Source organism: Pectinophora gossypiella, chromosome 17 (assembly GCF_024362695.1).
Source record: "Pectinophora gossypiella chromosome 17, ilPecGoss1.1, whole genome shotgun sequence".
Classification (NCBI taxonomy): Eukaryota; Metazoa; Arthropoda; class Insecta; order Lepidoptera; family Gelechiidae; genus Pectinophora; species Pectinophora gossypiella.
In genome coordinates, this window is record NC_065420.1 from 3,426,784 (window position 1) to 3,454,267 (window position 27,484).

At 39.2% G+C, this 27,484-nt stretch overlaps 2 protein-coding genes and 1 long non-coding RNA gene across 4 annotated transcripts in view; 1 reads left to right on the forward strand and 2 right to left on the reverse strand.

The window, feature by feature from the left end:
• LOC126374417 (hemicentin-2-like) overlaps positions 1-27,484 on the forward strand; it is a 418,670-nt gene that overhangs the window by 131,454 nt on the left and 259,732 nt on the right. The window lies entirely within an intron of this gene.
• Positions 9,394-27,484, reverse strand: part of LOC126374589 (uncharacterized) — a 39,349-nt gene continuing 21,258 nt past the window's right edge. Inside the window, exons 8-9 of the mRNA XM_050021279.1 lie at positions 21,225-21,352; positions 9,394-9,611 (exon numbers count right to left, since the gene is read on the reverse strand). Coding sequence (XP_049877236.1) covers positions 9,565-9,611; positions 21,225-21,352 — 175 coding nt within the window. The 3' untranslated portion in view covers positions 9,394-9,564. The remainder of the gene's footprint in view (positions 9,612-21,224; positions 21,353-27,484) is intronic.
• Positions 21,717-27,274, reverse strand: LOC126374534 (uncharacterized). The gene is made up of 2 exons (XR_007567454.1): positions 27,112-27,274; positions 21,717-22,128 (listed from the first exon to the last, which is right to left on the reverse strand). It is a non-coding gene; the product is annotated as an uncharacterized LOC126374534 (long non-coding RNA).

Consider the following 27,484-nt stretch of genomic DNA (forward strand, 5'->3'; position numbering starts at 1 on the left):
CGAAGGTGCCGCGGTTCAACAAAGCGCGAGAGGAAATTAATTAGAGAAGCTATATACATATAAAACTAGATATTAAGTTTTCTGGAAATGGATCAGAGTATGAAGAATTGCAATATAGCTAAATTACTTATTTCCTATTCTTCATTTATTTGTTTTCGGTTTCATGTTTGGATCATAAATGATTATCACGTGCTCAGCGGTGAAGGAAAACATCTCATGATGTTTTCAAACATCTCATGAGGGTTTACTCATGTAAACCCGTATTCCCAAGAAATGCATGTTCGGAGTTATGTGACCTAACCTGTATTGGGTTGGTTTTCCGTTCCGGGTTGGAACGTCAGACAGGCAGTCGCTTCTGTAAAACCCGGACCTGTCAAATCTTCAGGTCAGGTAAGCGGACCCTGTGAAAAACGGGATATTGCTATGGAGATGATGATGACTTATTTCTTATATAAATTGTTGTGCCATAAATTCTTAAAATCAGATAAGATTTTTTTTTTCAATATAGGTTAGTAGTACATAGACTTTATTGAAAGTCAAGATTCTATTTTAATTCTGCTGTTGTGAGGGTTGTGAGGTCGATAAACACCAGAGGCCTTGACATGGCTTCGGCTATAACTACATACATCTTTACAAGATGCTTCTATGCTGTTCTGGGAGCAAATAAAAAACATAGAACACGTTCAGCTGCTTGTCTTCCCGGGCATGTCGTAAAAACCGACAGAGGGATTGCGTCCTCTAACATGATGGACTAATGTTATAGGCGATAGGCTGATCCCTTATCACCATAAGGTTCATCATATCCATCTTAGGACTTCGTATCAACAGTGGCTGCAAGTTGTCTTTGATTACTTGTGGCTCTGCCCACCCCATTTGGGATTACGGGCGTGACTTTATGTATGTATGTATGTATCTTTACAAGAAAAATATCACCGCTAGAAACTCTTCATTATATTTTCATCATCTTCATAATCAAAATAAAGAGAAAACATTCATTTGTAGACAAAGATACATTACACACAGATGTTACAGGTACAGTCGTGAGTAATATCATGTTCTGACTTTAGAACCCTGTCGCATTATCATATTTGACATTTTCTGAGACTTCCGGTTTAATATGTCAAAAATGTTAATGTGACATGGTGGCTAAGTGTATATTAGTTTCGTGACCATACAACAATAGTAATATCTTGTTTAAAAACCATCAAAACCCTAGATGCTTTGTCATCTGCTTTTTACGGCCTCTGTGGTCCAGTGGTTGAGCGTTAGACTCACGATCCGGAGGCCCCGGATACGAATCCCGGTAGGGGCATATCACAAAAATCACTTTGTGATCCTTAGTTTGGTTAGGACATTACAGGCTGATCACCTGATTGTCCGAAAGTAAGATGATCCGTGCTTCGGAAGGCACGTTAAGCCGTTGGTTCCGGTTACTATTTACTGATGTAAGTGAGTACGTAATCGTTACATGAGCCATGTCAGGGGCCTTTGGCGGTTCAATTATAACCCTGACACCAGGGTTGATGAGGTTGGTATTCTACCTCACAACCCACACGATAAGAAGATCTGATTTTTACACCTGCATTAAATTTTGTGTCGCGTTACGAGAGGAAAACTAATTCTTCAAGTTGATAAACATACAGTTGTAGGTATACGGAGGAAATTGGATTTCCTGTCTCCTGTAATGTTGTGAAACTTGTTGGTGTATCCTTTATGATGCGAATGGAAGTAGAAAACAAATTGTCTTTGGAACAAGCAGTGTAGTGGCAACATTGAAATTCTTTTTACCAACACAACAAAAGAGAAAATAAGTATTCGAAATTTAAATTTCCAGATTTTGATAAAGCTGGAAAAAGACTAAAATTAATCGAAAGGTTTTGTACGTGGGTAGTTTTCTAGGTCAAAAATACATGATGAAATTCTGATTACTAAATAAAGGCAGATCTAAAGGTGAAACAAAACATTTTAATTTTTCTATTTAACTTATTGATGAATATTGGTTGGGCGGGTGTAAAAACAAAATTTTAATGGACTGTATAATATATGCGGTTACGATAAATTCGAAATTCAACTGGTATGTCACGCTGGGTGGACTAGTACAAACTGCTGCGGATATGGAACAAAATAAATAATATAAAGAAAAATTAAATAAGTGCGACAGTTTATCACGTTTTTATTCACTATGACGTCACAGATTGCTTTTTCATACAAACTCCATAGTAATTTCGGGTTTTGGTGTTTATTAAAAAGTAACTGATTTGACTAGTTGGAAACTTGCCTATTCCTCGTCTATACGCTACCTATATAGCGCAACGCGTGAAACAAAATTAATCAATTTTCTGTCTAATATTGGAGGAGCTCGGTGGCGCAGCGGTTAACGCGCTCCGTCTGCGATTATTGAAGTAAAGCAACTTTCGCAAAGGCCGGTCATAGGACGGGTGACCACAAAAAAAAATTCATCTCGAGCTCCTCCGTGCTTCGGAAGGCACGTTAAGCCGTTGGTCCCGGCTGCATTAGCAGTCGTTAATAACTATCAATCCGCACTGGGCCCGCGTGATGGTTTAAGGCCCGATCTCCCTATCCATCCATAGGGAAGGCCCGTGCCCCAGCAGTGGGGACGTTAATGGGCTGATGATGATGATAATGCGGCATGACATGACATTGAGTCGCCTTCGAGTGCAGATTTTCGACCTCATTTTGATATCTTTAATTCTCACGAAGAATGTTCCACAATACATCAGTATCAGTCGAGATTAGCGCCAAATGGCGGGACCAATTGCTTAATATTGAAATTGCAAATTGTTAGATATTATACTACATATTCACTACTATTTGATACCTAAACTAAAAAATCGAATACTTTTCTTATTCAAAAAATATACGCGTTAAACACTGGTGGCGCCATCTTGACGTCATCTCGCTATTATGCAACCCATTTGACGTGTGCTGTCAACTTAATTCTGTCCAATATATTATTATATTATGTATATTGTCCAAAATATTGAGAGTGATTAGCATAAACAACAAGAAAGAAAGAAAAGAGTGATTATGGCCCCGATTCCTGCAGACACCTCCTAATTTTACTTTAAGTTATACCTGTCATCTTCTTATTCACCGAAAAGGAAAGAGACGGATGATTGACAGTCGTAAATTTTAGGAAGAATGAGTAAATGAATGATTAACCCGGGCGAATCAAAAAGGTATCTCGCTGGTATGCGAACCGTTTGACTTGTGCTGTCAGATTAATTCTGTCGGGTTATTGGCCGATGTAAAATGTTTAGACGGTTGTTTTAGATTTCTGCTTAAAATTGACGTGTGTTCCATAAGTTTTATGTTTATTTTACCTATCTCTTTCTTGTTCAACAAATAAGAAAATGACAGGTATAACTTAAAATAAAATTAGATGGCGTCCGCAGGATTTAGCTCCTTTATCTGCCTAAAATTGACGTGTGTTCCATAAGTTTTATGTTTGTTTTACCTAATAAGTATGTACCTACATGAATCTAAAAACAAAAATGAAGTACCGTCTTTTTTACCTTATGATGAAAAAACTGCCTAGAGACAGACTGTCCAATATTTGAACATTCTTAACATTTCTTAGTAAAATCTCTAATAATTCCACAAAATGTATGCTGCCCGAGAGGTCAAGTTTGAACAAGAAATTGAACTACAGTATATAAAACTAAATAATTCGCTGCAAAGTTAACAGTTGCAAATTAGATCCCACCAAACTTCACGTCAAACTTACCTACGTATTCATCAACTGAAACTTGCCTCAATAGGGATGTTACTTATTCCATAATACGAACAAAATGTCCGAATATCCAAAAAAACTTTCAAAAACTAAACATTATTGTATAAAACAGATTTAAATTCTTGAGCCAATGGTGCTATACGGTCACGAGAACTAATATGTATACAGTTTGATACCATGTCACATTAATTTTGTTGACAAATTAAACCGTAAGTCATTAAATGTCAAATAATATAATAGTGCGAAATGGTTTTAAAGTGGGTACATGATATTACTCATGACTGTACACACCACCTAAATTTATTTTAAGCTATACCTGTCATTTTATTATCCTTATGCATAAATCACACGTCACAAACACACGTCAATTTTATTATGAAATTTACAAACTTTACAACCTTCTCAAAATTTCACATTCGCGAAAATTCCGACCAAATTAAGTTGATAACACACGTCAAATAGGTTGCATACCAGCGAGATGGCTATGTGATTCGCCTGGGTTATTGTTCATTTTAAATTTCACAGATGTCAATCTTCCGTCCCTTAATCCTTTTCGGCGGATAAGGAAATGAAGGGTATAAATTAAAATAAAATTAGGAGATGTCTTCTGGAATCGGGGCCTTAAGGGGCTAATTAATAATAACCTGACCGATCACACGAAATAAAAATAAGAGAGTTTATTTTGTAGATTAAGTCAACTGGGAGCGCCGATTCAATTCCCGGTACTGGAGTTTCTCCAATAACTTATTTTTTTCCGTCACACCCCAGACACCCCGTACAAAAACCTCATTCTTGCCGTGAGCCGCCTACAGCGTAAGTGTGAGCGAGACAAATTTCACTTGCTGTCCCTTTTACTCCGTAGCAGCTTATGGCCATGTAAGACTAAAAAAGACCCATAGGGAGTGATACGCCCAATACGATTTGGCGTGAAGCTGAGGGTTTAAGTTATACGTATACAAATCAAATCAAATGTACTTTATTGCACAGAACTGAATTTCAACAATCAGACATATACATAACACATGAATACAGTACAGTTTGGGCGGCCTTATTGCTGTAGAGCAATTTCTTCCAAAAAATGATGAAATGCTGTGCCGTTCCCAAGAATGTTTCCCACTTTGGAAATGTTCTCGACAATAAAAAACAGAGTAAGAATTTAAGTAAACAGAGTTTTAAACCAGACATTTAGGCAGATACACATACGTACATACCGGGGTAAGCAGGGACTATGGAATTCCATTTGCTTCGATCCTGACAAACGCGCGCCATACAAGTATGAACATATAGTTCATACTTCAACTTAGCGCTCCACTCGCAAACTTTACGACGCACGGAGCTCTGCGACAGTATATTAAAAGGTCGTCTTGTGCATTTTATTATCTTGCAAGGCAAAAATCTAATAACAACTATCGATCGATCCCTCCTTATCACGGGAAAGCTAAAAACAGTATGTAAAAACAGCTAGTATCGGCTGTTTATCATGAAAATGCTTAAGTATGCGGTATCTTACGAGACGTAATGATAAAATTGCAGTCTGTCACATAAAATATACATTGCCGGCAAAGTGGCATTTGAATTGAGTGGAATATGAGAAGCTAGAAGTATCGTATTTATCTGTTTGCAGGAGTAGTAAAAGAGTGTGGGGTTGAACCGGCGACAGCGGTTCTCATACAAAATGCGCGTTAGGGCCTTTCCAATCACTTTCTTCTATTCCGTGGTAGCCTGGTTGCACGTAGAAATTAATTAATGCAGATTAAAATAATTGTTATTTACATTTAAGAATCTTTTTTCCAACAACTAAAATTAATATTATTATAATATAATATATAATACATTCTCTTATCTCTCTTAAATATATTATTAACTAATAATATTAATAATATTATATTCTCAGAAACATACACCCTTGATCATAATTGTTATCACCTTGTTTATATCTTGAAGGATTTTCTTTTACAAAGCTACAAAGTTCAGGTTGATTTTGCCGTAAGTAGGTTAACTTAATTTTATTTTCAGCGTGTGTCTTGAGGCGACGTTCTTTGTTGTATGAAAGGATTGCGCAGTTGCCAAAGAATAGTATGTACTTAATGCCGCAAAAGGAATTCAAGAACATTTTCTATCAACGCAAAAGATAAAGCCTTCTATATGATAATGAAGAAGATGATGTTTTTATTCGAGGAACTTTAATATCAACCAGTGTTTGTAAACAAGTAGTCAATTATGTTGTAGAAAAACAAAGTAAACACAAATTCGATTCATTCGTTGTCGTATCGAAACTTGAATATTGTTTTTTTTAGAACGTATCTGTTTTGTTTTTAATTAAGTAGTTATTTATTTTATTGTTATTTAAACCTGCTAATTTTATTTAAGGGTTCAGCTGAAAATCAGCTCTTTGTTGACTTTGTGTCTTCAGAGTTTTATGCCGAGTTGATAACCCGTTTTACGTGAAATTTGTCTTATTTGTTTTGATATCTTCATCTCTCGTGTAGGTTGAGAGGTGGATTACCAACCTCATAAACATCTTACTTTCGGACAATCAGGTGATCAGTCTGTAATGTCTTTCAAATCTTTTTTTAAATCTTTTTAGTCAGCCACCAGCGGCTGACTTTAACTATTATGTTTTTTCTGGTGAAAACCTGTAAATGGCCTTTTTGTTTCTATATTTTTAATCTATATAGCATTGTTCTGTAAACTGTTTTTTTTTTTTTTTTTTTTGTAAAAAGTAAATATCCGAATCCATTGTTCTGAGTCTAGTCATCCCATCTCTACTGACCTTACAGCTAGGTTGAACTTCTACATGTCTCTCGAACTAGACTGCTGTATTTTGACCCGTGGTTAAATGTGCAGTTGATATTGTTAACCTTAGATAGAGCGCTTGACTACAATGAAGGAGATGAGGGTTACTTGAATACTGATGAGTGGTTTGTATCTTAGTTTGTCTTCGATATGATAGACTACTATCCAAGATATAGATATAAATAGAATATAGATGAACTGCGTACTATTAGGTATTACCAGGGGGTTAAAAAGGCCACATCGAAGCAATTCATCTAAAAAAGCAATAGTACTATTTGATACGGCCTCCGTGGTCCAGTGGTTGAGCGTTCTGCTCACAATCCGGAGGTCCCGGGTTCGAATCCCGGTGGGGACAAATCACAAAAACTACTTTGTGATCCCTAGTTTGGTTAGGACATTACAGGCTGATCACCTGATTGTCCAAAAGGAAGATGGTTCGTGCTTCGGAAGGCACGTTAAGCCGTTGGTCCCGGTTACTTACTGATGTAAGTACGTAGTCGTTACGTGAGTCATGTCAGGGGCCTATGGCGGCTCAATAATTCAAATTCAAATTCAAATTCAAAAATATCTTTATTCAGTAGGTAACATAGTTACACTTTGAATCGTCAATTTTTACATAACGAACGTCTCATCCGCCTAAAACTACTGCAGCTTCTCACAACCTGTATAGCCGGGGAAAAGAAGCTGCAAGAAAAACCTCGGCACAGGGCCCTAGACGTTCTTTTAAAAAAAAATAAAAATAAACATAAAATATTGATATACAATTGAGTAATTTAGCTGCCTAATATCAGTTCTCAGACAGTTAATCCCATGCATTCATATCTTCTAAATAATCACTAACTTTATAATAACCTTTTTTGTAAAGTTTTTGTTTAACTACTGTCTTAAAGCAGTTGAAAGGCAAATTCTGAATGTCAATGGGAATCTTATTGTAAAAACGTATACATTGCCCCTTAAAAGATTTAGTAATCTTATGTAATCGACTGACTTGTAAAGCAAGTTTATTTTTATTCCGGGTATTAACAATGTGCCGATCGCTATTTTTTGCAAATAATCCTATATGTTTTTTTACATATATTAAGTTTTCAAAGATATATTGTGATGCCAAAGTTAAAATATTAATTTCTTTAAATTTATTTCTAAGTGACATCTTGGGTCCCAATTTGTAAATCGCCCGAATGGCCCGCTTTTGCAGAACAAAAATGCTGTTCACATCTGCAGCATGACCCCACAGCAAGATGCCGTACGACATTAGACTGTGGAAGTAGGCAAAATAAACTAATCGCGCGGTTTCTACATCGGTTATTAAACGAATTTTTTTGACCGCGAATGCTGCTGAGCTGAGCCTTTTGGACAACTTATCAATATGAGGACTCCATTGCAACTTAGCGTCCAAAGTAATTCCCAAAAATACAGCAGTATCCGTGAGGTCCAATTCCTTATTTTTTACAATAATAGAATCGAGCGGCCTACTAACATTCGATAACGTAAAATAAACATATTTTGTTTTATTTTCATTAAGTAGCAGGTTGTTTACAGTAAACCAATCCACTACCTCTGAAATGGCGTTGTTTACATCGTCAAAGGAATCTTGTCGTCTCTTTACTTTAAAAAGTAAGGAGGTATCATCTGCAAACAGCACCACTTCATGTTTTACAAGACTAGGTAGGTCGTTTATGTAAACTAGGAATAGAAATGGACCTAGAATTGAGCCCTGCGGGACGCCTATAGTGACGTTAGATCCACACGATCTGGAGCCATGCACATCAACCCTCTGAACGCGGCCACTAAGGTAATAACCCTGACACCAGGTGATGGGGTTGGTAATCCACCTCACAACCTACACGATAGAAGACGAAGACTATTTGATATTTACTTTTATATGCGCAAATATCAAATTGCAATATTGCTTTTATAGATGAATTGTTTCGATGTGGCCTTTGTCACTACCCTGTACTACGCTCTGAACCGAGCCTCGTGCCCAATAGGCTAGTTTCCAAGCAGTAAAATCAGTTACTTTTTAACATAACATAAACTGCCTATATACGTCCCACTGCTGGGCACAGGCCTCCCCTCAATCAACCGGAGGGGGTATGGAGCACACTCCACCACGCTGCTCCACTGCGGGTTGGTGGAGGTGTTTTTACGGCTACTAGCCGGGACCAACGGCTTAACGTGCCCTCCGAAGCACGGAATCATCTTACTTTTTCGGACAATCAGGTGATTCAAGCCTGAAAAGTCCTTACCAAACAAAGGACAGTCTCACAAAGTGATTTCGACAATGTCCCCATCGGGAATCGAACCCGGACCTCCCGATCGTGAGCCTAACGCTCTAACCACTAGACCACGGAGGCTGTGTCAGTTACTTTTTACTAAACGCCAAAATACGAAATTACTATTTTGTATAAAAAAGCGAAAAAAGTACACTGTGACGTCAAAGAAAAACTTCTTTTTCTTGATTAAAATTCATAAATAAGTTGAATACACAAAATTAAATGTTTTTCGTTATTTGAAATCTATCTTTATTTAGTGATCGAAATTTTATAATTTATCTTTGACCTAGGAAACTACCCAATTGGCCACCCTCTCCTCGGGATTCACTCAGACCTGTTGCCTTTTTTGTACCGGATCAGAGCCCTCACCACTCCCCATTTGTCCGGCCAAGTAGTTAATGCCATTTTAGGCAAATTCACAATAAGTCACTTCAAAAAGTTAATGATTATGGGCGTTTGTTTCGTCTATTGTTTATTTCTCTTTATCATATTGAAGGTAGATAAAAATAGACCATATTTTATCATTTATCACGAAATTATTTAGCTTGAAAATGAATAAAACCAATATAATGTTCCAATCATAAATATTTTAATATTACTAATAATAATTGTATTAATACCCATATAAAACTGATTTCATCACCAAATCATAGATGGCGTTACTTTTATATTTTAATGTTACCAACACTAGAAAGTGTAAAATACTTCATATTTTCTTACAAAATTCTTCTTCAACCTTAACTACACAGTCTTCTTTTTTGGTAACATAAGGATCATTGCTGTTACACCTGAAACAAATAAAAAAAATAATGTTAGTTTCCAACTAGTCAAATCAGTTACTTTTTTCTAAATGTCAAAAAACACGAAATTTCAAGGTGTATGAAAAAGCACACTGTGACGTCATTAAAATAAGGGATAAAATGGCAGACTTATTAGTACGTTTCTTTTTAAAATTAAAATAAATAAGTTAAAGTCATCATCATCAGCCGTACGACGCCCACTGCTGGACAGGCCTCCACCAAGGATCTCCACGACGAAAGAAATAAGTAAAAAGAAAAAAAAAGAAAAATAAGAAAAAGAAAAATAATAAAAAAAGAAGTAAAAAAAAGAAATACTTAAGTAGAAATAAGTTACTTAAAGTTTTTCGTTAATTTTAGTTCTGTCTTTATTTAGTAATCAGAATTTCATAATTTATCTTGAACGTAGTACACGGTACATTTTTTGTGGTCCTTACACCATGTCAAAACCTGTCTCAAAATAATGTCATTGGGGTGAAGGTTTCGCCAAACTGCTTCGAATTTGGAATATTTTCGCGAAAATCAATCTCATGGACCTCGATGACTGCGCACGATATTGTAAAAACTATTTCGCACCACAATAGTGCTGAATCCAGTACACACCATGTAATTTAATTTTAAGTTATAATTGAAAAGGTTAGTTAAATTTGACAGCCTCCGTGGTCTGACAGCCTCCGTGGTCTAGTGGTTAGAGCGTTAGGCTCACGATCTGGAGGTCCGGGTTCGATTCCCGATGGGGACATTGTCGAAATCACTTTGTGAGACTGTCCTTTGTTTGGTAAGGACTTTTCAGGCTTGAATCACCTGATTGTCCGAAAAAGTAAGATGATTGTTTTTCGGAGCTTTTTCGGATGCTTCGGAGGGCACGTTAAGCCGTTGGTCCCGGCTATTAGCCGTAAAAACACCTCCACCAACCCGCATTGGAGCAGCGTGGTGGAGTATGCTCCTTACCCCCTCCGGTTGATTGAGGGGAGGCCTGTGCCCAGCAGTGGGACGTAAATAGGCTGTTTATTTAATTGAAAAGTAAAGGCACCGGTAATCGACAGGATTAAAATTTACGGAATACACCTCAATTTTTGGCAGAAATTTTAATTACCCTCTTGAAATTTTACGCCGGCCAATAACCCGACAGAATTAACTTGACGGCATACATAAAACGGATGGCATATCAGCGAGATGCCTATTTGATGCGTTCGGATTATTCATTAATGAACTCATTCATTTTAAAATTAAGAGCTGTCAATCACCCGTCAATTTCCTTTTCGACGTACAGGAAAATGATAGATTGAATTAAGAATAAAATTACGAGGTGTCTGCAAGAATCAGGGCTAATGCGAACATAATATTCCATAATATTTATTGAAGCTGCAAGATAAACCTCGGCACGGGGCCCTAGACGTTCTTTTTTTTTAATAAACATAAAATATTGTTGTACAAAAGCTGTCGAAGCAATATATTTTAGTTTGTATTCTATCTGTCTATCCTGCTGCCGATCTGATCAAGCTATTTTTAGCGGCGTATAGATTTTTTTCAAAAGCATAATTTTGTCAGTAATTATACTAGAAAGGTTGTAATGGCATATTATTACATGCCCCACATTTGGGGCATAGTCAGAAAGGTCAGATACATTATACATACATTAGCACACACGACGTGTACATAAATCAATGAGCAAGATAACACGTTTCGTGGCTGACTTTGCTAACTGAGGTATCAGCATTTTTTAGCTAAAGTGATTTGTGTGTTATTGACAATTGTGGAAAGTGTAAATCAGTTTTTACAAATATTGCAGATACGTCGAATTCGGGACATCAGCGACAATTTGTTGATCATAGGGCTTAGGAAGTTACAAACGATTTCTATGAATTTTCTGACAGGAAATTCCACTTAATATCAACTTAGAATCATGGTCTGAATAAATCATGGTTTGAAATCAGGAAACATAAAAATTTCAACAGGGAAGACGGGTTTAAATTATCGAGCAAGTGGAATCCAGTAGTAGGTGTTGTAAAAAGCTTAAAACGGCCTAATGTGGTGAAAAAACGTGAGGACACAGTGAGTGCAGTTTGTCGTAGTCAGTTTGGTGCGAGTTCAGATGGTTCCGAACATTCCGATATCAAAAACATAAACAAGCGGCGAAGAAAGAGGGTAGACAGATATGTCTGCCCGTAGAAAATTATGGATCTACCTACTCCACTCCAATCTCATCAGTCATTCCGTGATCATGGCACTTGCAACAGTGTCGAAATATCGGGAGTCTCATATCCCCATTTAAACGCGGTAAGAACCCGTTATTATGTGCTTTAATTATGGTCTGAATAATCCCCCCAGTATTCGTTAAGGTGTACTAACTCCCATACCTACTTGTATGGCTACCTGTATGTACTTGTACGAGGTTTAAGTGACATCGTAACGAATACTGAGGGGGCTGATTCAACTCATTATTCTGAGTTTATATCAAGTGGAACTTTTGATCGCAAAAGTATAGAATTAATAATCATTTAAAAAAACTAAAAGAACATTGATACCAACTCAGAATCATGGTCTGAATCACCCATCTTAGTATTTGTTACGATGTCACTAATACCCTGTATTTACTGTGCGCTATCTACTAATAACCTGTCATGCAGTACATCATATCTATTTCTGGACGCAAATACCAAAAATGACAACGAGATGTCCTTTGACAAATTGTCTCTACCCTTCCCGACAGGGACATCTATTAGGAAATTTCGTTTTGTACCACAGGTGTCACGTGACGGGTATCGTGGGTCAATTTACACGGCCGCAAACAATTTCTTACCATAGAATATACAATAATACTACGTAAAAAAAGGTTATTATAAAGTTAGTGATTATTTAGAAGATATTATGAATGCATGGGATTAACTGTCTGACAACTGATATTAGGCAGGTAAATTACTCAATTGTATATCAATATTTTATGTTTATTTTTATTATTTTTAAAGAACGTCTAGGGCCCTGTGCCGAGGTTTTTCTTGCAGCTTCTTTTCCCCGGCTATACAGGTTGTGAGAAGCTGCAGTAGTTTTAGGCGGATGAGACGTTCGTTATGTAAAAATTGACGATTCAAAGTGTAACTATGTTACCTACTGAATAAAGATATTTTTGAATTTAAATTTATAAGAAATTAGTATTTTTAACTTTGGCGTCACAATATATCTATAAAAATTTAATAATTATAATGTAATGTAGTCAGAGAGGGTGACCCTAGGTCTGAGTCTTACCTGGTCCAACGCCTGTCAGTGGCTGTGCAACGGGGGGGCAATGCCGCTAGTGTAATGGGTTCGTTTGGACCAGGTCAGATTCAAAGCACTTAAACGCCTAGTTGGACGTGACGAAGTTACGTATGTTTCTGATTATGCGACAAATTGTATTATATTATTATGTAAAAAAACGTTTTAGGCGGACGAGACGTTCGTTACGTAAAAAAATACGATTTAAAGTGTAACTATGTTTGTTACCTGCTGAATAAAGATATTTTTGAATTTGAATATAGAAGTGACACTCTTGTGAGGTGGATTACCAACCTCATCAACCCTCGCCAAATCGCCAAATCGCCAAAGGCCCCTGACATGGCTCATGTAACAACAACTAATTTGCATTAGCTCAGCATTAGATCAGCCTGCAATGACCTAACCAAACTAGAGATCACAAAGTGATTTTCGTAATATGTCCCCACCGGGATTTGAACCCGGGACCGCCGGATCGTGAGCCGAACGCTCAAACCACTGAACCACGGAGGCCGATATGTGATTGACTGATACATTACAAATGTAGTCTCATCAAAAATCTGATGCTGAGGTCTTGCTGAGTTGGTCCAGTTACTACGTAGGTAGGTCAAAGTTTAACAAGTGACCTAACTAGTAATAAAACTTTAGAAGCAGTTCACTTGGTAATGGTTGCCATGAATTCTTAATGCCATTCTGTGTTCGCTGGTCTGAACACTAGTCAGTTTGTCTAAATGACCTATATAACTTCAAATTGTTCAAATTATACCTCGTTACAAATTGCGGTCTTCAAATTGATGAAGACCTTTGGGAAAAGAGTTTGTTATAGTTTACATCAAAGTTAAGTCCTGACTACTTGTGCTTTATACTTCATTTCTTTTTTTTATTTTGAAGAGTGGTTTGTAAATTAAGAACATTCTTCATTCTTCTTCTATCGTGTGGGTTGTGAGGATTACCAACCTCATCAAACCTGGTGTTATGGTTACTATTGAGTCGCCAAAAGCCCCTGACATGACTCATGTAACGACTACGTACTTACATCAGTAAGTAGTAACCGCGACCAACGGCATAACGTGCCTTCCAAAGCACGGATCGTCTTACTTTCGGACAATCAAGTGATCAGCCTGTAAAGTCCTTAGCAAACTAGGGATCACAAATTGATTTTTGTGATATTTCCCCACCGGGATTCAAACCAATGCTCATCTACTGGACCACGGAGGCCATCAAACATTATTCTTTTAAAGAATAGTTTAATATTTGAGTGATTATTTATTATTAGTCGCCTTTCTATAAGGCGACTAAAGCTCGCGGAGGCTTGAGTACTATTTATTTATTTATCATCTTGCGATGGATATTTGTATCTCTTACTATCCAATTGGAATATAAACGTGAACTTCATCATCTCCCTAGCGTTATCGCGTTTTCACAAGGTCCGCTTACCTAACCTGAAGATTTGACAGGTCCGATTTTTTACAGAAGCGACTGCCTGTCTGACCTTCCAACCCGCGAAGGGATAACCAACCCAACACAGGTTAGGTCACGTACCTTTGAAACGCATTTCTCGGGAATGTGGTTTGCTCACGATGTTTTCCGTCACCGCTGAGCACGTGATAATCATTTATGATCCAAAAATGTCCTGGATTAGAACCAACTGGGCTACCACAGCTCACATTTCAAACCCTCTAAGGACCTACAAATTCTTATACTAATCCTACATTGCAATATTCTACCATACAACACTTTCAAGCATACATATATGAAATACGACCCACTTGAGCAGTACTCTAGTACATCGTAAATCTTGCGATACTCCGAAGAGCTTTAATATACAAGTTTACGGCACAAACGGGATCAAGTGTGGCCAAAGCCTTTGTCGACGTCGATATTAATATGTGCATACGAATAAACATTATAAAGTAAAGGTCTTATTACAATAAATCTAGTGATGAGAATGAAGAACTTTTTAGGCTACGATCCACAAAAACAATATAAATGGCTTTGTTTCAAGTTCTGTTATCATCAGCCCATTAACGTCCCCACTGCTGGGGCACGGGCCTTCCCTATGGATGGATAGAGAGATTGGGCCTTAAACCATCACGCGGGCCCAGTGCGGATTGATGGTTATTAACGACTGCTAATGCAGCCGGGACCAACGGCTTAACGTGCCTTCCGAAGCACGGAGGAGCTCGAGATGAAAACTTTTTTTTGTGGTCACCCATCCTATGACGGGCCTTTGTGAAAGTTGCTTAACTTCAACAATCGCAGACCGAGCACATTAACCGCTGCGCCACCGAGCTCCTCTAAAGTTTACGCGATTTTAAGTTTACGCTGTTATTATAACATAACATAACATAACAAATACTTTATTGCACAAACAGGAAAAAACAAAATACAAAACAAAAGAGAAATAGAATTAGTACAATAGGCGGCCTTATTGCTAAGTAGCAATCTCTTCCAGGCAACCTTTAAGTATAGGAGATATTGAATATCATAATTAAAACACATAATAACGGGTTCTTACTGCTTTTAAAGTAGACTGAGACTCCCGATATTCCGACACTGTTGCAAGTGCCATGATCACGGGATGACTGATGAGATTGGAGTGGAGTAGGTAGATTCATAATTTTCTACAGGCAGACATATCTGTCTACCCTCTTTCTTTGCCGCTTGTTTATGCATCGAGATGGCTCTGGACTGACCTCCGAATCGTGAGCCCAACGCTCAACCGCTGGACCACAGCGGTAGTCCGAAAGAAACGGAACGTTAAAGTGTGTGAAAGAGAGAGCGATGAATGAGCGAGACAGGAGATGGAATTGCGGAATGACGGGAAATGGCGGCCGGTTGTTTTTGAGTCGAAGATGTAAAAATTGTTTAAACTGGAAAATAGACACGTGAGCACACAAAATACAATCGTTTCCATCATGACTCGTCGCCTTATAACATTAGGCATATACCTACAATTTTTATGGATTTATCTTGCAGTGCAACTGTTGCGCGGATTCAGTGCTGCAGCAACGCGATTAATTTTTGTCTTTTTGTTTCTTTTTTTAAGTAATGTAAATTTGTTAATGTGGCGTCCAATATAGAAATAAATTATTTCTTTCTCTCTTTATTTATTTATTTGTACACAATAAAACAGACACAAGGAGCATACAAAGAAAAGAGATAGTACAGGTAAGCTTAGCTCTAAACAAAGAGATTTCTCTTTCTTTCTTAATTTGAAGGTACTTTTATAGATATTGTTCTCATAATAAGAAGATTAGGACTAAATACCGTAATGAAAATCCCGCCCTAAAGATCCTTACAAAGTTTCGAGTTTAAAGTCTACATCTCGTTAAATTAATCGTTGCGCAGTATTTTATTATCGGAACAATTTAATTTGAAACGATCAACTTTCAGGATATTCGCTTGAAAGCAATAAATTATAATTACAGAGTAAAGTTTGAAATATTTTGGGCGCGTCTTTAGTCTTTACTTTTATAAACAAATCAATTAAATATCTCTGACGGCGTTTTGTATAATTTCTAATTCCATAGCACGTTTATTCTTGCCGTGGTGGCCCAGTTGGTAGAACGCTTGCCTCTCACTTTGAGGTCGCAGGTTGGAATCCAGCACAGGTCTAAACCAATATTGTCGAATTTGTTTTCGAATTCATGTTTGGATCACAAATGATTATCATGTGCTCAGCGGTGAACGAAAATATCGTGAGGAAACCCACATTCCCGAGAAATGCTTTTTCGGAGGTATGTGATCTAACCTGTATTGGGCTGGTTTTCCTTTCGTGTGTTGGAAGGTCAGACAGACAGTCGCTTCTGTCTGCCAGTACAGGCGTGATTTTCATCCGTACATGAGGGAAAAATACTCATCCCCATATTTTCCAAAAGTCAATCAATCAATAATACTTTATTGAACAACGACATATACAAAGGACATAAACATACGAATAAAAACATAAGTACAATAGGCGGCCTTATTGCTAAATAGCAATTTCTGCCAGGCAACCTTAGGGTGAAAGAACTTAATGCATTGGAGCACGGACTGGTGCAATAAACATATAATGTTACGAACAAAAATAAAAATAAAAAATCAGAAAATAGTAATAATATATATGACGAAGCTTGTGCGGATTTTATTATGTATGAATTGAATATGCTTTCCCTTATTTTTTTTATTTTTTTTTAATATGAATGTTGGTACTGACGAAGCCTGTGGTGGATTTACATTCTGTTTTTTATTATTATTGTTTCTGAATAAATATTTAAATATTAATAAATAAAAATTAATTATTTATTTATTTATTTTTAAATATTTTATATATATAAAAAAGTCCAAGGCTTCAATTCAAATTCAAAAAGAAAATATGTGAAGGTGAAATAAAGAAATGAAAAATAAAAACAATAATAATATTATTATGTATAAGGCTTCAATGAATATGTCACAGAATTGGAGGTCTCTTGGTAACTTCATTATCTGAGCAGAATAGCTCACGACCTCCTTTGTTCCAGATTCTATAGAAAGTACACGTGCTTACAGGAACACGCTTTGTAGTAATCATTGGGGTCACGTCAACACGTTATTCGTACGACAATTCCACATAACACGCCTTTATATGTATAAATAGAGTCAAGGTTCGGAAATGTTATCCGATACATAAAATGAAAATAAAAGCAACACTAGCAACACTAGTACTAGCCTTAAGAAAGTTTTATTAATTGTTGTGTGTTTGTACTGTTGATATGCCTAATAAATAAATAAATAAATAAAAGCAACCCGAATATTAAAAAGTACCGATAATGGCCTTTGTGGTCTAGTGGTTGAGCGTTGGTCTCACCATCCGGAGGTCCCGGGTTCGAATCCCGGTGGGGACATATCACAGAAATCACTTTGGGATCCTAGTTAGGTTAGGACAAATATTCTAACCTGGCTGAACACCTGATTGTCCAAAAGTAAGACGATCTGTGCTTCGGAAGGCACGTTAAGTCGTTGGTCCCGGTTACTACTTACTGATTTAAGTGAGTAATCGTTACATGAGTCATGTCAGGGGCCTTTACGACTACGATTATCTTATATTAATTATAAAAGCGAAAGGTGACACAGAATTATTCAGTCATCACGAAATCTCAAAAACTACAAATTCAAATCCAAATTCAAAAATATCTTTATTCAGTAGGTAACATAGTTACACTTTGAATCGTCAATTTTCACATAACGAACGTCTCATCCGGCTAAAACTACTGCAGCTTCTCACAACCTGTATAGCCGTACTTATACAAGTCGTAGAAGTCTCAATTTTTTCCCTTTCAGGACTTGTCCCAGGAGGACAGGATTCTCATACTACCCCGCATGATGGAGCGTAGCGCATGGATGCGTGTTCTTCCGTTGCTTGTAAGTATCTCCGTTTGTATAGAAAACACGCACGGTCTAACACACAGAAAATGCATCCACGCGCGTTCTTACGGATGCATTATCTGTGTGTTAGACTGTGCATGTTTTCTATACAAACGGAGATAAACGCATCCACGCCGTAAGCTGCATCATACGGGGCAGTGTGAGAATCGCCTAAGACTGATATTTTTTTACCCCCAGCATTTGAAAGGCAAACAATTATGTTTTTTTAATAACTGACTGGGCTTATTAAAGGCTCTTTCTCTTTACACAACTTGTGTCATAAACTGGCACAAGCCTAACAATGTATTGAAGTTATACTCCTGAATAATAGAGACCCTTAGTCAATAGAAAGTGACAGGTTTTGTTCTGCTAGCAGTGCCTCGAAAGGTACTTGTATTCATAATTATTGCGTCGCAATTATTATACTCGCAATGTAATACGCTGTTGCTTTCTGGAGTAATTATATCACTCTCCTCTGGGGTTGGAGATAATCAATTTGTGCCGCAAACTCAACTCAGTGGTTGAGCGTTAGGCTCACAATCCGGAGGTCCCGAGTTCGAATCCCGGTGGGGACACATCACAATAATACTTTGTGATCTCTAGTTTGGTTAGGACATTACAGGCTGGTCACCTGATTGCCCGAAAGTATGATGATCCGTGCTTCGGAAGGCACGTTAAGCTGTTGGTCCCGGTTACTACTTACTAATAGAAGTAAGTAGTCGTTATATGAGCCATGTCAGGGGCCTTTGGCAGCTCGATAGTAACCCTGACACCAGGGTTGATGAGGTTGTTAATTCACCTCACAACCCACACGAGAGAAGAAGAACTCAGAAAAAGTATATGGCTACGGAATTTTTGGTGTCTTTTTTATCACTGCACAGCATTCATACAAATAGTTAATATGACAGTTAAACTCTAAACTGCATCCGTCTCGAGATATAGTCCGTTGAAGTTGCGATTTTATTACCATGAAAAAATGATTATCAATTAAGTACTTATACTTTTTTACAACGTATTAACTCCGCATATTACGATATAAATGCTACTCGATATTAGTGGATTAATTAATATACATCATCTCCCTAACGTTGTCATCCCGTTTTTCACAGGGTCCGCTTACCTAACCTGAAGATTTGATAGGTCCGGTTTTTACAGAAGCGACTCCCTGTCTGACCTTCCAACCCGCGAAGGGAAATCCAGCCCAATACAGGTTAGGTCATATACCCCCGAAAACACATTTCTCGCGAATGTGGGTTTCCTCACGATGTTTGGAGTAATTAATATACACAAAAGTAAAAGTGGGTCCTTTTCTATACAAGAAAAGCTATCGCCAAAACGCACGCAAAAAGAACGCCTGTGGTGCGAATTTGAACTATCAAAATATTTAAAATGATACGACAAACCGTCACTACATGACAGTTATTGCTATATTCAAACTATTTAAAATAAAATAAAAAGTACTTAAACATGAAAAAGCAGCGAAAAAATACGTACTTAATCATAAAATACTTATTTACACTCAGTTTTTACAAATAGATAGAGTATTTCAAAAATTATATAAGGAAGATTCCTCGCGTCTTCATTAACATCATTTTATTTCAGTTAATCTGGTATTTTATATACGATATAGGAAAAATATTGTAACATTTTTAAAAGTATCCCGTCTCTTGTAACAATTTTTTTCTGTATTTGTGAATTATTTGCTTGAATCATTCTCTACATGGTTAGTTTTTTTTTACATTTATTATTTTCATTTTCACATTATTTCACATGGACATTGCTGTATTTTTATTTATTTTTTATGTTTCAATATTGTTGACAATGAAGTAATACTTTACGTATAATAATTATTCTAAATTCCATGTATTAATCTCGAAAGACTATGATATATTATTTTTAAGACTATGAGTTTTTATATTTTTATAGTTAAGTTGACATTTATATCCCTACAGTGTGATTCTTAAATTGTAATTTGTGATCTATTTATTTTGTAAGATATTCTAACACAATTTATATAAAAATAAAAAAATAATCTAAAATATAAAAATAAAACTAAATATTAATTTAATGTGTGTATATTTTAATGTTGTAAAATGTGTGTCGTAGATTTTACCTAAATAACCCTTTTTTTATTATTATTATTTTTTATATTGTTTACGGAATAAATGAAATTGAAATTGATAAAAATAATAAGACTCGTTTATAATGCGTTCATAGAGCGACGTATCGCGAATTCGAGCGTTCACACGGAAACGCTACCACATCTTGGAAATGTCTTAGAAATTGTCAACATTGTAACTATGTTCTGTGCTACAGAACGTGATGTGAACAGGGAAATCCGTCTGTATGAAATACAATGTAAAACTAATTATTAATTGCAATATAACTTAACCATAACACAGAATTTTGTTTTGTTTGGATCATGGATAATTATTGTCACTTGGTTTCGTGCCCGGTTTTTTGTGGTCGCCCCATTAAATGTGACTTAAATATAGCTGGCGAGGAAAGGGTGTATACAGGGTGTTAGTGACATCGTAACGAATACTGAGGGGGATGATTCAGACCATGATTCTGAGTTGATATCAAGTGGAATTTCCTGTCGGAAAATTCATGAAAATTTTAGAGTTTGCGACGGAAAATACACTTGATAACTACTCAGAATAATGTTCTGAATCATTCCTAAATATTTTCGTTACGATGTCACTAACAACCTGTATACACCTTGTTGTACAAACACTATGTTGTTAAGTTCTATGAAACTTGACAAAGTATCAAACATATTATTTATTATTTTTATGTATTTCTCAATTCAAATTGGTAAATAGGTTTATTAGAAAATAGCAAAGGTTTGGTTAGTTGCATACCTGCTTTTAAGAAGGAAATAATCAGTTTTGATCCATGCTTTGACCAAGGAAGTTTTTTACGTGATCCGTCGCAATATTGTTTACTGTTAAAATAGGTACTTACAAATCATAAGTCCGGTTAGTGTAAAGAAAGGCACAACACAACCCATGTTCAGTAGTATGGGAAACATCACATTGCCAACTAGAGATCCTGTCCTTCCCATCGTCATGGTTACGGATATAGCCAGGGTTCTGAAATATAAAACGGTAAATACACGGTGTTAGTGACATCGTAACGAATACTAAGGGGGATGATTCAGACAATGATTCTGAGTTAATATCAAGTGGAATTTTCCATCGCAATATGATCTTTTTTAGTTTTTTTTTTATATTTTCAATTCTATACTTTTGCGATGGAAAATTCAGCTTGAATATAACTCAGAATAATGAGCTGAATCATACCTCTCAGTATTCGTTATGATGTCACTTACAGCCCATCCAAGTACATACAGGTAGCCATACAAGTAGGTATGTGTGTTAGTGACACCATAACGAATACTAAGGGTGATAATTCAAACTATGATTCTGATTTTATATTATAATTGTTGATATCATGTTTTTTTTTTGTTTTTTTTTTTAATTATTTTCAAATCCATACTTTTGCGATGGAAAATTCCACTTGATATCAACTGAGAATCATGGTCTGAATCAACCCTCAAAGTTTTCGTTACGATGTCTCTAACACCCTGTATATTTAATAGTCACTGTTGTCCTGTGGTATACCCGCTTGAATCACAATCGGGGAGCTGCGGTCGAACCCCGGTACTGGACTTGCACCAATGAGATTCTTATTTATCTTAAGTGTAGTTTTCACTAAGACAGTTGGCTCGACCATTACAGACGGTGATACGGCTCACCGCCTATAACTTTGGTCTAACAGAAACCTCGGTGGCAAGGGTGCTTAGTTCATCTTGCGATGGATGTAAAACCCCAATTGCGATATACATATCTATTTAAAGGCACAAAGCCTTTGTAGATGTTTTGATGTGTTCGTTGTAGGAGTAATTAATTGTCCAGGTTTGACGCGAAATGACCAAATTTATTTACTTGATGAAAAACGTATTTATTGAAACTGGAGTGATACAATCAAATGAACGGCAGTAAGGTTGATAGAAATTATATAAAAGCGATAACGAAGCGAAATATAAGTACGTAGCTAGCGAATACAATGCAAACGCGGGTAAGCACGGCAAGGCTTCTAAGCAGAGTGAGTAGGCGAGCCAGCGGTGAGGAACGCGCGCGGGGCGCGCGCGCACACGATCGCGCCACCTGACAGGTAGCAAAACCGGTCGCCGCGCCGCCGCATACCAAGGATGACGTCGCGCTGGTGTGTGGCTCCTCTTGCATGAGCGGAGCGGAAGTGGTAGCGGAGTCACCACAATACTCCCCCGCTGAGACCATGGCTATGGTCGATAGTGATCAGGGAATCTGACAACCCGGCCGCTCCTCGTCTTTCTTACGGGCACTTCTGCGCTCGCATCTTCGTCGTCTGTGGTGGTTTGCGGTGTAGATGTGCTGTCTTTTGCCATATGCGCTGGTTTCAGACGATCTATTGTGACCGTGACTTGTCGCCCTTGCACATCCAGGTCGAATGTCTTTGAGCCTCTACGTAAGACTTTGTAGGGGCCCACATATGCAGCTTGAAGTGGCTTCTTAGCGGGACCCTGTCGTAGGAACACGTGTGTGGTAGTGTTCAAATCTTTTGGCAGATAAAACGGGCGATTTGAGTGCCATGATGTTGGTTGCGGTGCCAATCGACTCATGTGGCTACGCAGTCGGCTTGTGAAGTCCTGGATATCGACCGTCGTGTTGCATGTAGACGTGAAAAACTGTCCAGGTAACCGCAGGGGTTCACCGTAGACAAGTTCAGCGGCGGAGTTTTGTAGGTCTTCTTTCCACGCGCTGCGGATACCCAGAAGTACCAGTGGTAGCACTTCCGTCCAAGTTGATGAGGCGTGGCAAGTTATTGCGGCCTTTAGCTGCCGGTGCAGCCTCTCGACTAGGCCATTTGCTGCGGGGTGGTATGAAGTTGTGGTGTGGTGGACAGCGCCAATCAGAGCTGCGAGCGCTCGAAAGAGCTGCGACTCGAATTGGCGGCCTCGATCCGTGGTGATATGCTCTGGGCAACCGAAACGGGCTACCCAACCCGCAACAAAGGTGGATGCGCAGGTCTCCGCAGTGATGTCAGGTAAGGGGTATGCCTCAGGCCACCGTGTAAAGCGGTCGATGGCGGTGAGGCAATATCTGAAACCACAAGAAAGGGGTAAAGGGCCGACAATGTCCATATGGACATGCCGAAATCGTGCAGTAGGTGTCTTGAACTCTATTAATGGTGCCGAAGTATGCCTTTGCACCTTGCTGCGCTGGCACTGAAGGCATTGTTTAGTCCATGTACGGCAGTCCTTTCTAATACCAGGCCACACAAATCTTTGAGTGACCAGTCGAACTGTAGCCTTGACGCCTGGGTGACTGAGATAGTGGAGAGCGTCAAATATTTTGCGGCGAAATTTGATAGTGATGAATGGCCTTGGTTCTGGTGTAGAAACGTCACAATAAACCTGTATGTCTGAATGTGGGGTCCTGACTTTCTCTAGCTTTAGGGTCGATCCATCATTCAGAAGCGATTGTAGCTCGTTATCTATCGCTTGGGATTGTGCTAGGGATGAGTAGTTGATAAGGGGCGGTGATGAGACTTCTTCAATGCGAGATAAGGCATCTGCCACGATGTTGTCGTTCCCTGCGATGTATCGGATGTCCGTGCTAAATTGGCTTATGTAATCGAGGTACCTGAATTGACGGGGCGTACATTTATCCCTACGTGTACTGAATGCGAATGTGAGCGGTTTATGGTCCGTATAAATTGTAAATGTTCGAGCTTCCACCATATACCGGAAATACCGGATTCCCTCGTAGATCGCCATGAGCTCCCGGTCATAAGGACTATATTTCCTTTGAGACGGACTTAGCTTCCTCGAGAAGAATGCCAATGGCTGCCATGTGTCTCCATAATTGCGCTGTTGCAGCACTGCGCCTATTGCCAAATCTGACGCGTCGGTTTGGATGGCCAGTTCTGCCTTCGGGTCTGGATGGACTAAGAGAGTAGCGTGAGCGAGGCTTGACTTACAATGCTGGAAAGCTTCTTGTTGCTCCTTCGTCATCTCTACCGGTTGGGAACCTTTTGTGTTAGGTCCTGCCAAAAGAGAGTTGAGTGGTGCTTGTATGGCGGCTGCTCCTGGAATGAACCGACGATAAAAATTAATCATTCCTAGGAATCGCCTTAATTCTTTCATCGTCTTTGGAGCAGGAAAATTCTGTACGGCTTCTACTTTGGCTTCTAACGGACGTACACCTGTTGCTGACACTGTGTAACCCAGGAAAGTGACCTTTGGTTGGCCAAAAACACATTTAGAAGTGTTAATGAGGACACCATATTGTTTGAGGCGCTCGAACAGTTGTCTCAGGTGTTGCTGATGCTCCTTTTCAGATTCCGAGGAGACTAGGATGTCGTCTATATATCCAAAACAGAAGTCCATGTCCCTTAGTATCTCGTCTATAAATCGTTGGAAGGTCTGCGCTGCGTTGCGCAGACCAAATGTCATGAATGGAAATTCAAATAGTCCGAAAGGGGTTGTGATGGCTGTTTTGGGTATATCGTCGGCGTTCACTGGAATTTGATTGTAGGCCTTGATTAAATCGACTGTCGAAAATATGTTTTTGCCGGCCAGCTGGTAGGCGAAGTCTTGTATATTACGCACCGGGTATTTGTCTGGAACTGTCCTTGCGTTTAACGCTCTGTAGTCCCCGCATGGTCTCCAGCCGTCGTTTTTCTTTCTTGCCAGGTGCAGGGGTGATGACCACGGGCTTTCCGACCTTTGCGCCGTTCCTTGCTCCAACATTTCGGTAAATTCCTTTTTTGCTATCTGTAGCCGCTCTGGGTCAAGACGACGTGGACGGCTAGAGACTGGGGGTCCAGGAGTGGTTCTAATGTGGTGGACTGTGGCGTGCTTCGGAGTAGATGGCTTACCGGCTGGTCGAGTAACTTCGGGGTATTCCCGCAAGATTTGGTGATAAAGATTGTCTGCGATTGTGGTACGTACTGACGATATGGCTTCCGTCGAATTAATCCGTGGTGTGGATACGGAGAGCAAAGTGATGTTGTCGACGAGGCGTTGGTGACGGCAATCGACGAGCAAGTTATAGTAACTTAGAAAATCGATTCCGATAATTGGTTTTGTGACGTCTGCCAGGATGAATCGCCATTCAAATGCACGGCGTAAACCTAAGTCCAAATGAAGGTTGAGATAGCCATATGTGGGTATTACTGTACCATTTGCAGCAAACAACTCATACTTGGTCTTCGCACGGACGGGCACCCGGACAGCTGACTTTGGAAAGACACACAGGTCCGAACCTGTATCGATAAGATATTGAATCTTCGTCTTCCGGTCGGTTATGAACAGGCGGCCTGTAGAGGTGGGGCAGACACTTTCGGCCACTACTGGCTGCCCTTGAAGTTTCCCGATTCGAAGTTGCAGGGTGGTACGCACTTCTTAGCCTTTGCGCCAAATTGGAAATGGTACCAGCAGTGTGGGTGTCCCTCTGGGCGTTCCCGTGAGCGAGATCTTTGGCGACTGCGTGATTGTGAGCGGTGCTGTCGACCTTGCCTTTGTCCTGGCCTAAAAGAGCGTGACTGGTGCTGTACCTTAACAAGAGCCTCCACTTGCCGAGTCAGTTCCGCTACTCGTGCCTCTAAAGCGGTACCTGGCATGCTGTGCGCTGTGCTGGCAACTTGCAGTTGTGGCTGGACGATATCGTTGATGCGGTCGGCAAGCTCCGCGACTTCATCCAGGCTGCTCCTATGCTGTGAAGCAACGACGGTCTGCACGTTAGGTGGCAAACGACTCATCCACACAGTCCTGATGAACTCATCCGGCATATCTTCACCTGCGAGGCTGCGCAAGTGGCGTAAAAATTGAGAAGGTTTCCTATCTCCCAGGTCTTCGTGTTGGATAAGTTGGAGGGTTTTCTTCTCGCGTGAAAGAGAAATTCTGTTAATAAGCTCAGTTTTTAATTTTTGATACCTGCCGCCGGTAGTGGGTGGTGCGATCAGTATGTCCTTCACGATGCTCGCGTACTCGCGTTCCAGCTGTCCAGCTACGAAATGAAATTTGGTTGCGTCGTTGGTAATATTCGACAGGACAAATTGGCTTTCGATTTGCGAAAACCACACGTCTGGTTCTTCGTGCCAGAACGGTGGTATGCGGACACCAACGCGGAACACATCGCTTACACTGGGGCCACACCCCATCTCATTGTTTTGTGCACTTCTAGTATTTGTAGCCAAATCACTGTCCGTACCTGCATTATGCCCTTTTCCTGTGTTGGCTTTGCTGCCCGATGCCGCATCCATGAACTCCTCCTTATCTTCCGCGGCCTTCCTAGACATTATGTGTCCCGACAAGTTATTGCAGCCGCCGATGTCAAACGAAGGTCACGCCGTAAGGTGCGTCTTTCTGCTGTCCAACTAGTAGGGGTCACCAATGTAGATGTTTTGATGTGTTCGTTGTAGGAGTAATTAATTGTCCAGGTTTGACGCGAAATGACCAAATTTATTTACTTGATGAAAAACGTATTTATTGAAACTGGAGTGATACAATCAAATGAACGGCAGTAAGGTTGATAGAAATTATATAAAAGCGATAACGAAGCGAAATATAAGTACGTAGCTAGCGAATACAATGCAAACGCGGGTAAGCACGGCAAGGCTTCTAAGCAGAGTGAGTAGGCGAGCCAGCGGTGAGGAACGCGCGCGGGGCGCGCGCGCACACGATCGCGCCACCTGACAGGTAGCAAAACCGGTCGCCGCGCCGCCGCATACCAAGGATGACGTCGCGCTGGTGTGTGGCTCCTCTTGCATGAGCGGAGCGGAAGTGGTAGCGGAGTCACCACACCTTCATGAGCGGCGTCTTCGTGTTAGTCTTCATCATCATCAATTTAAGAGCCACGCTCTTGTCGGTGTAGCATTTTCCATTCCAGTCTATCAAAGGCCAATTCCTTGACTTCCCTATAAGACACGACGTTAACCTTTTCTTTAATCTGTACCATGTAAGCTTTTCTTGGTCTTCCCCTTCCTCTCTTTCCTTCTAGCTTTCCTTCTGTGACGTTTTTAATAAATTCGTCGTGTATTAGGTGTCCAATCATCTTGCGTCTTCTGTCCGCAATAATTCTCAGTATTTGTGTCAGTGTTTGTCTGTTTGTTGTGTTAGTCTTATATCTTATTATTTACTAGGTACTGAAAATCAATTCTTTGTGTGACCTTTTCTA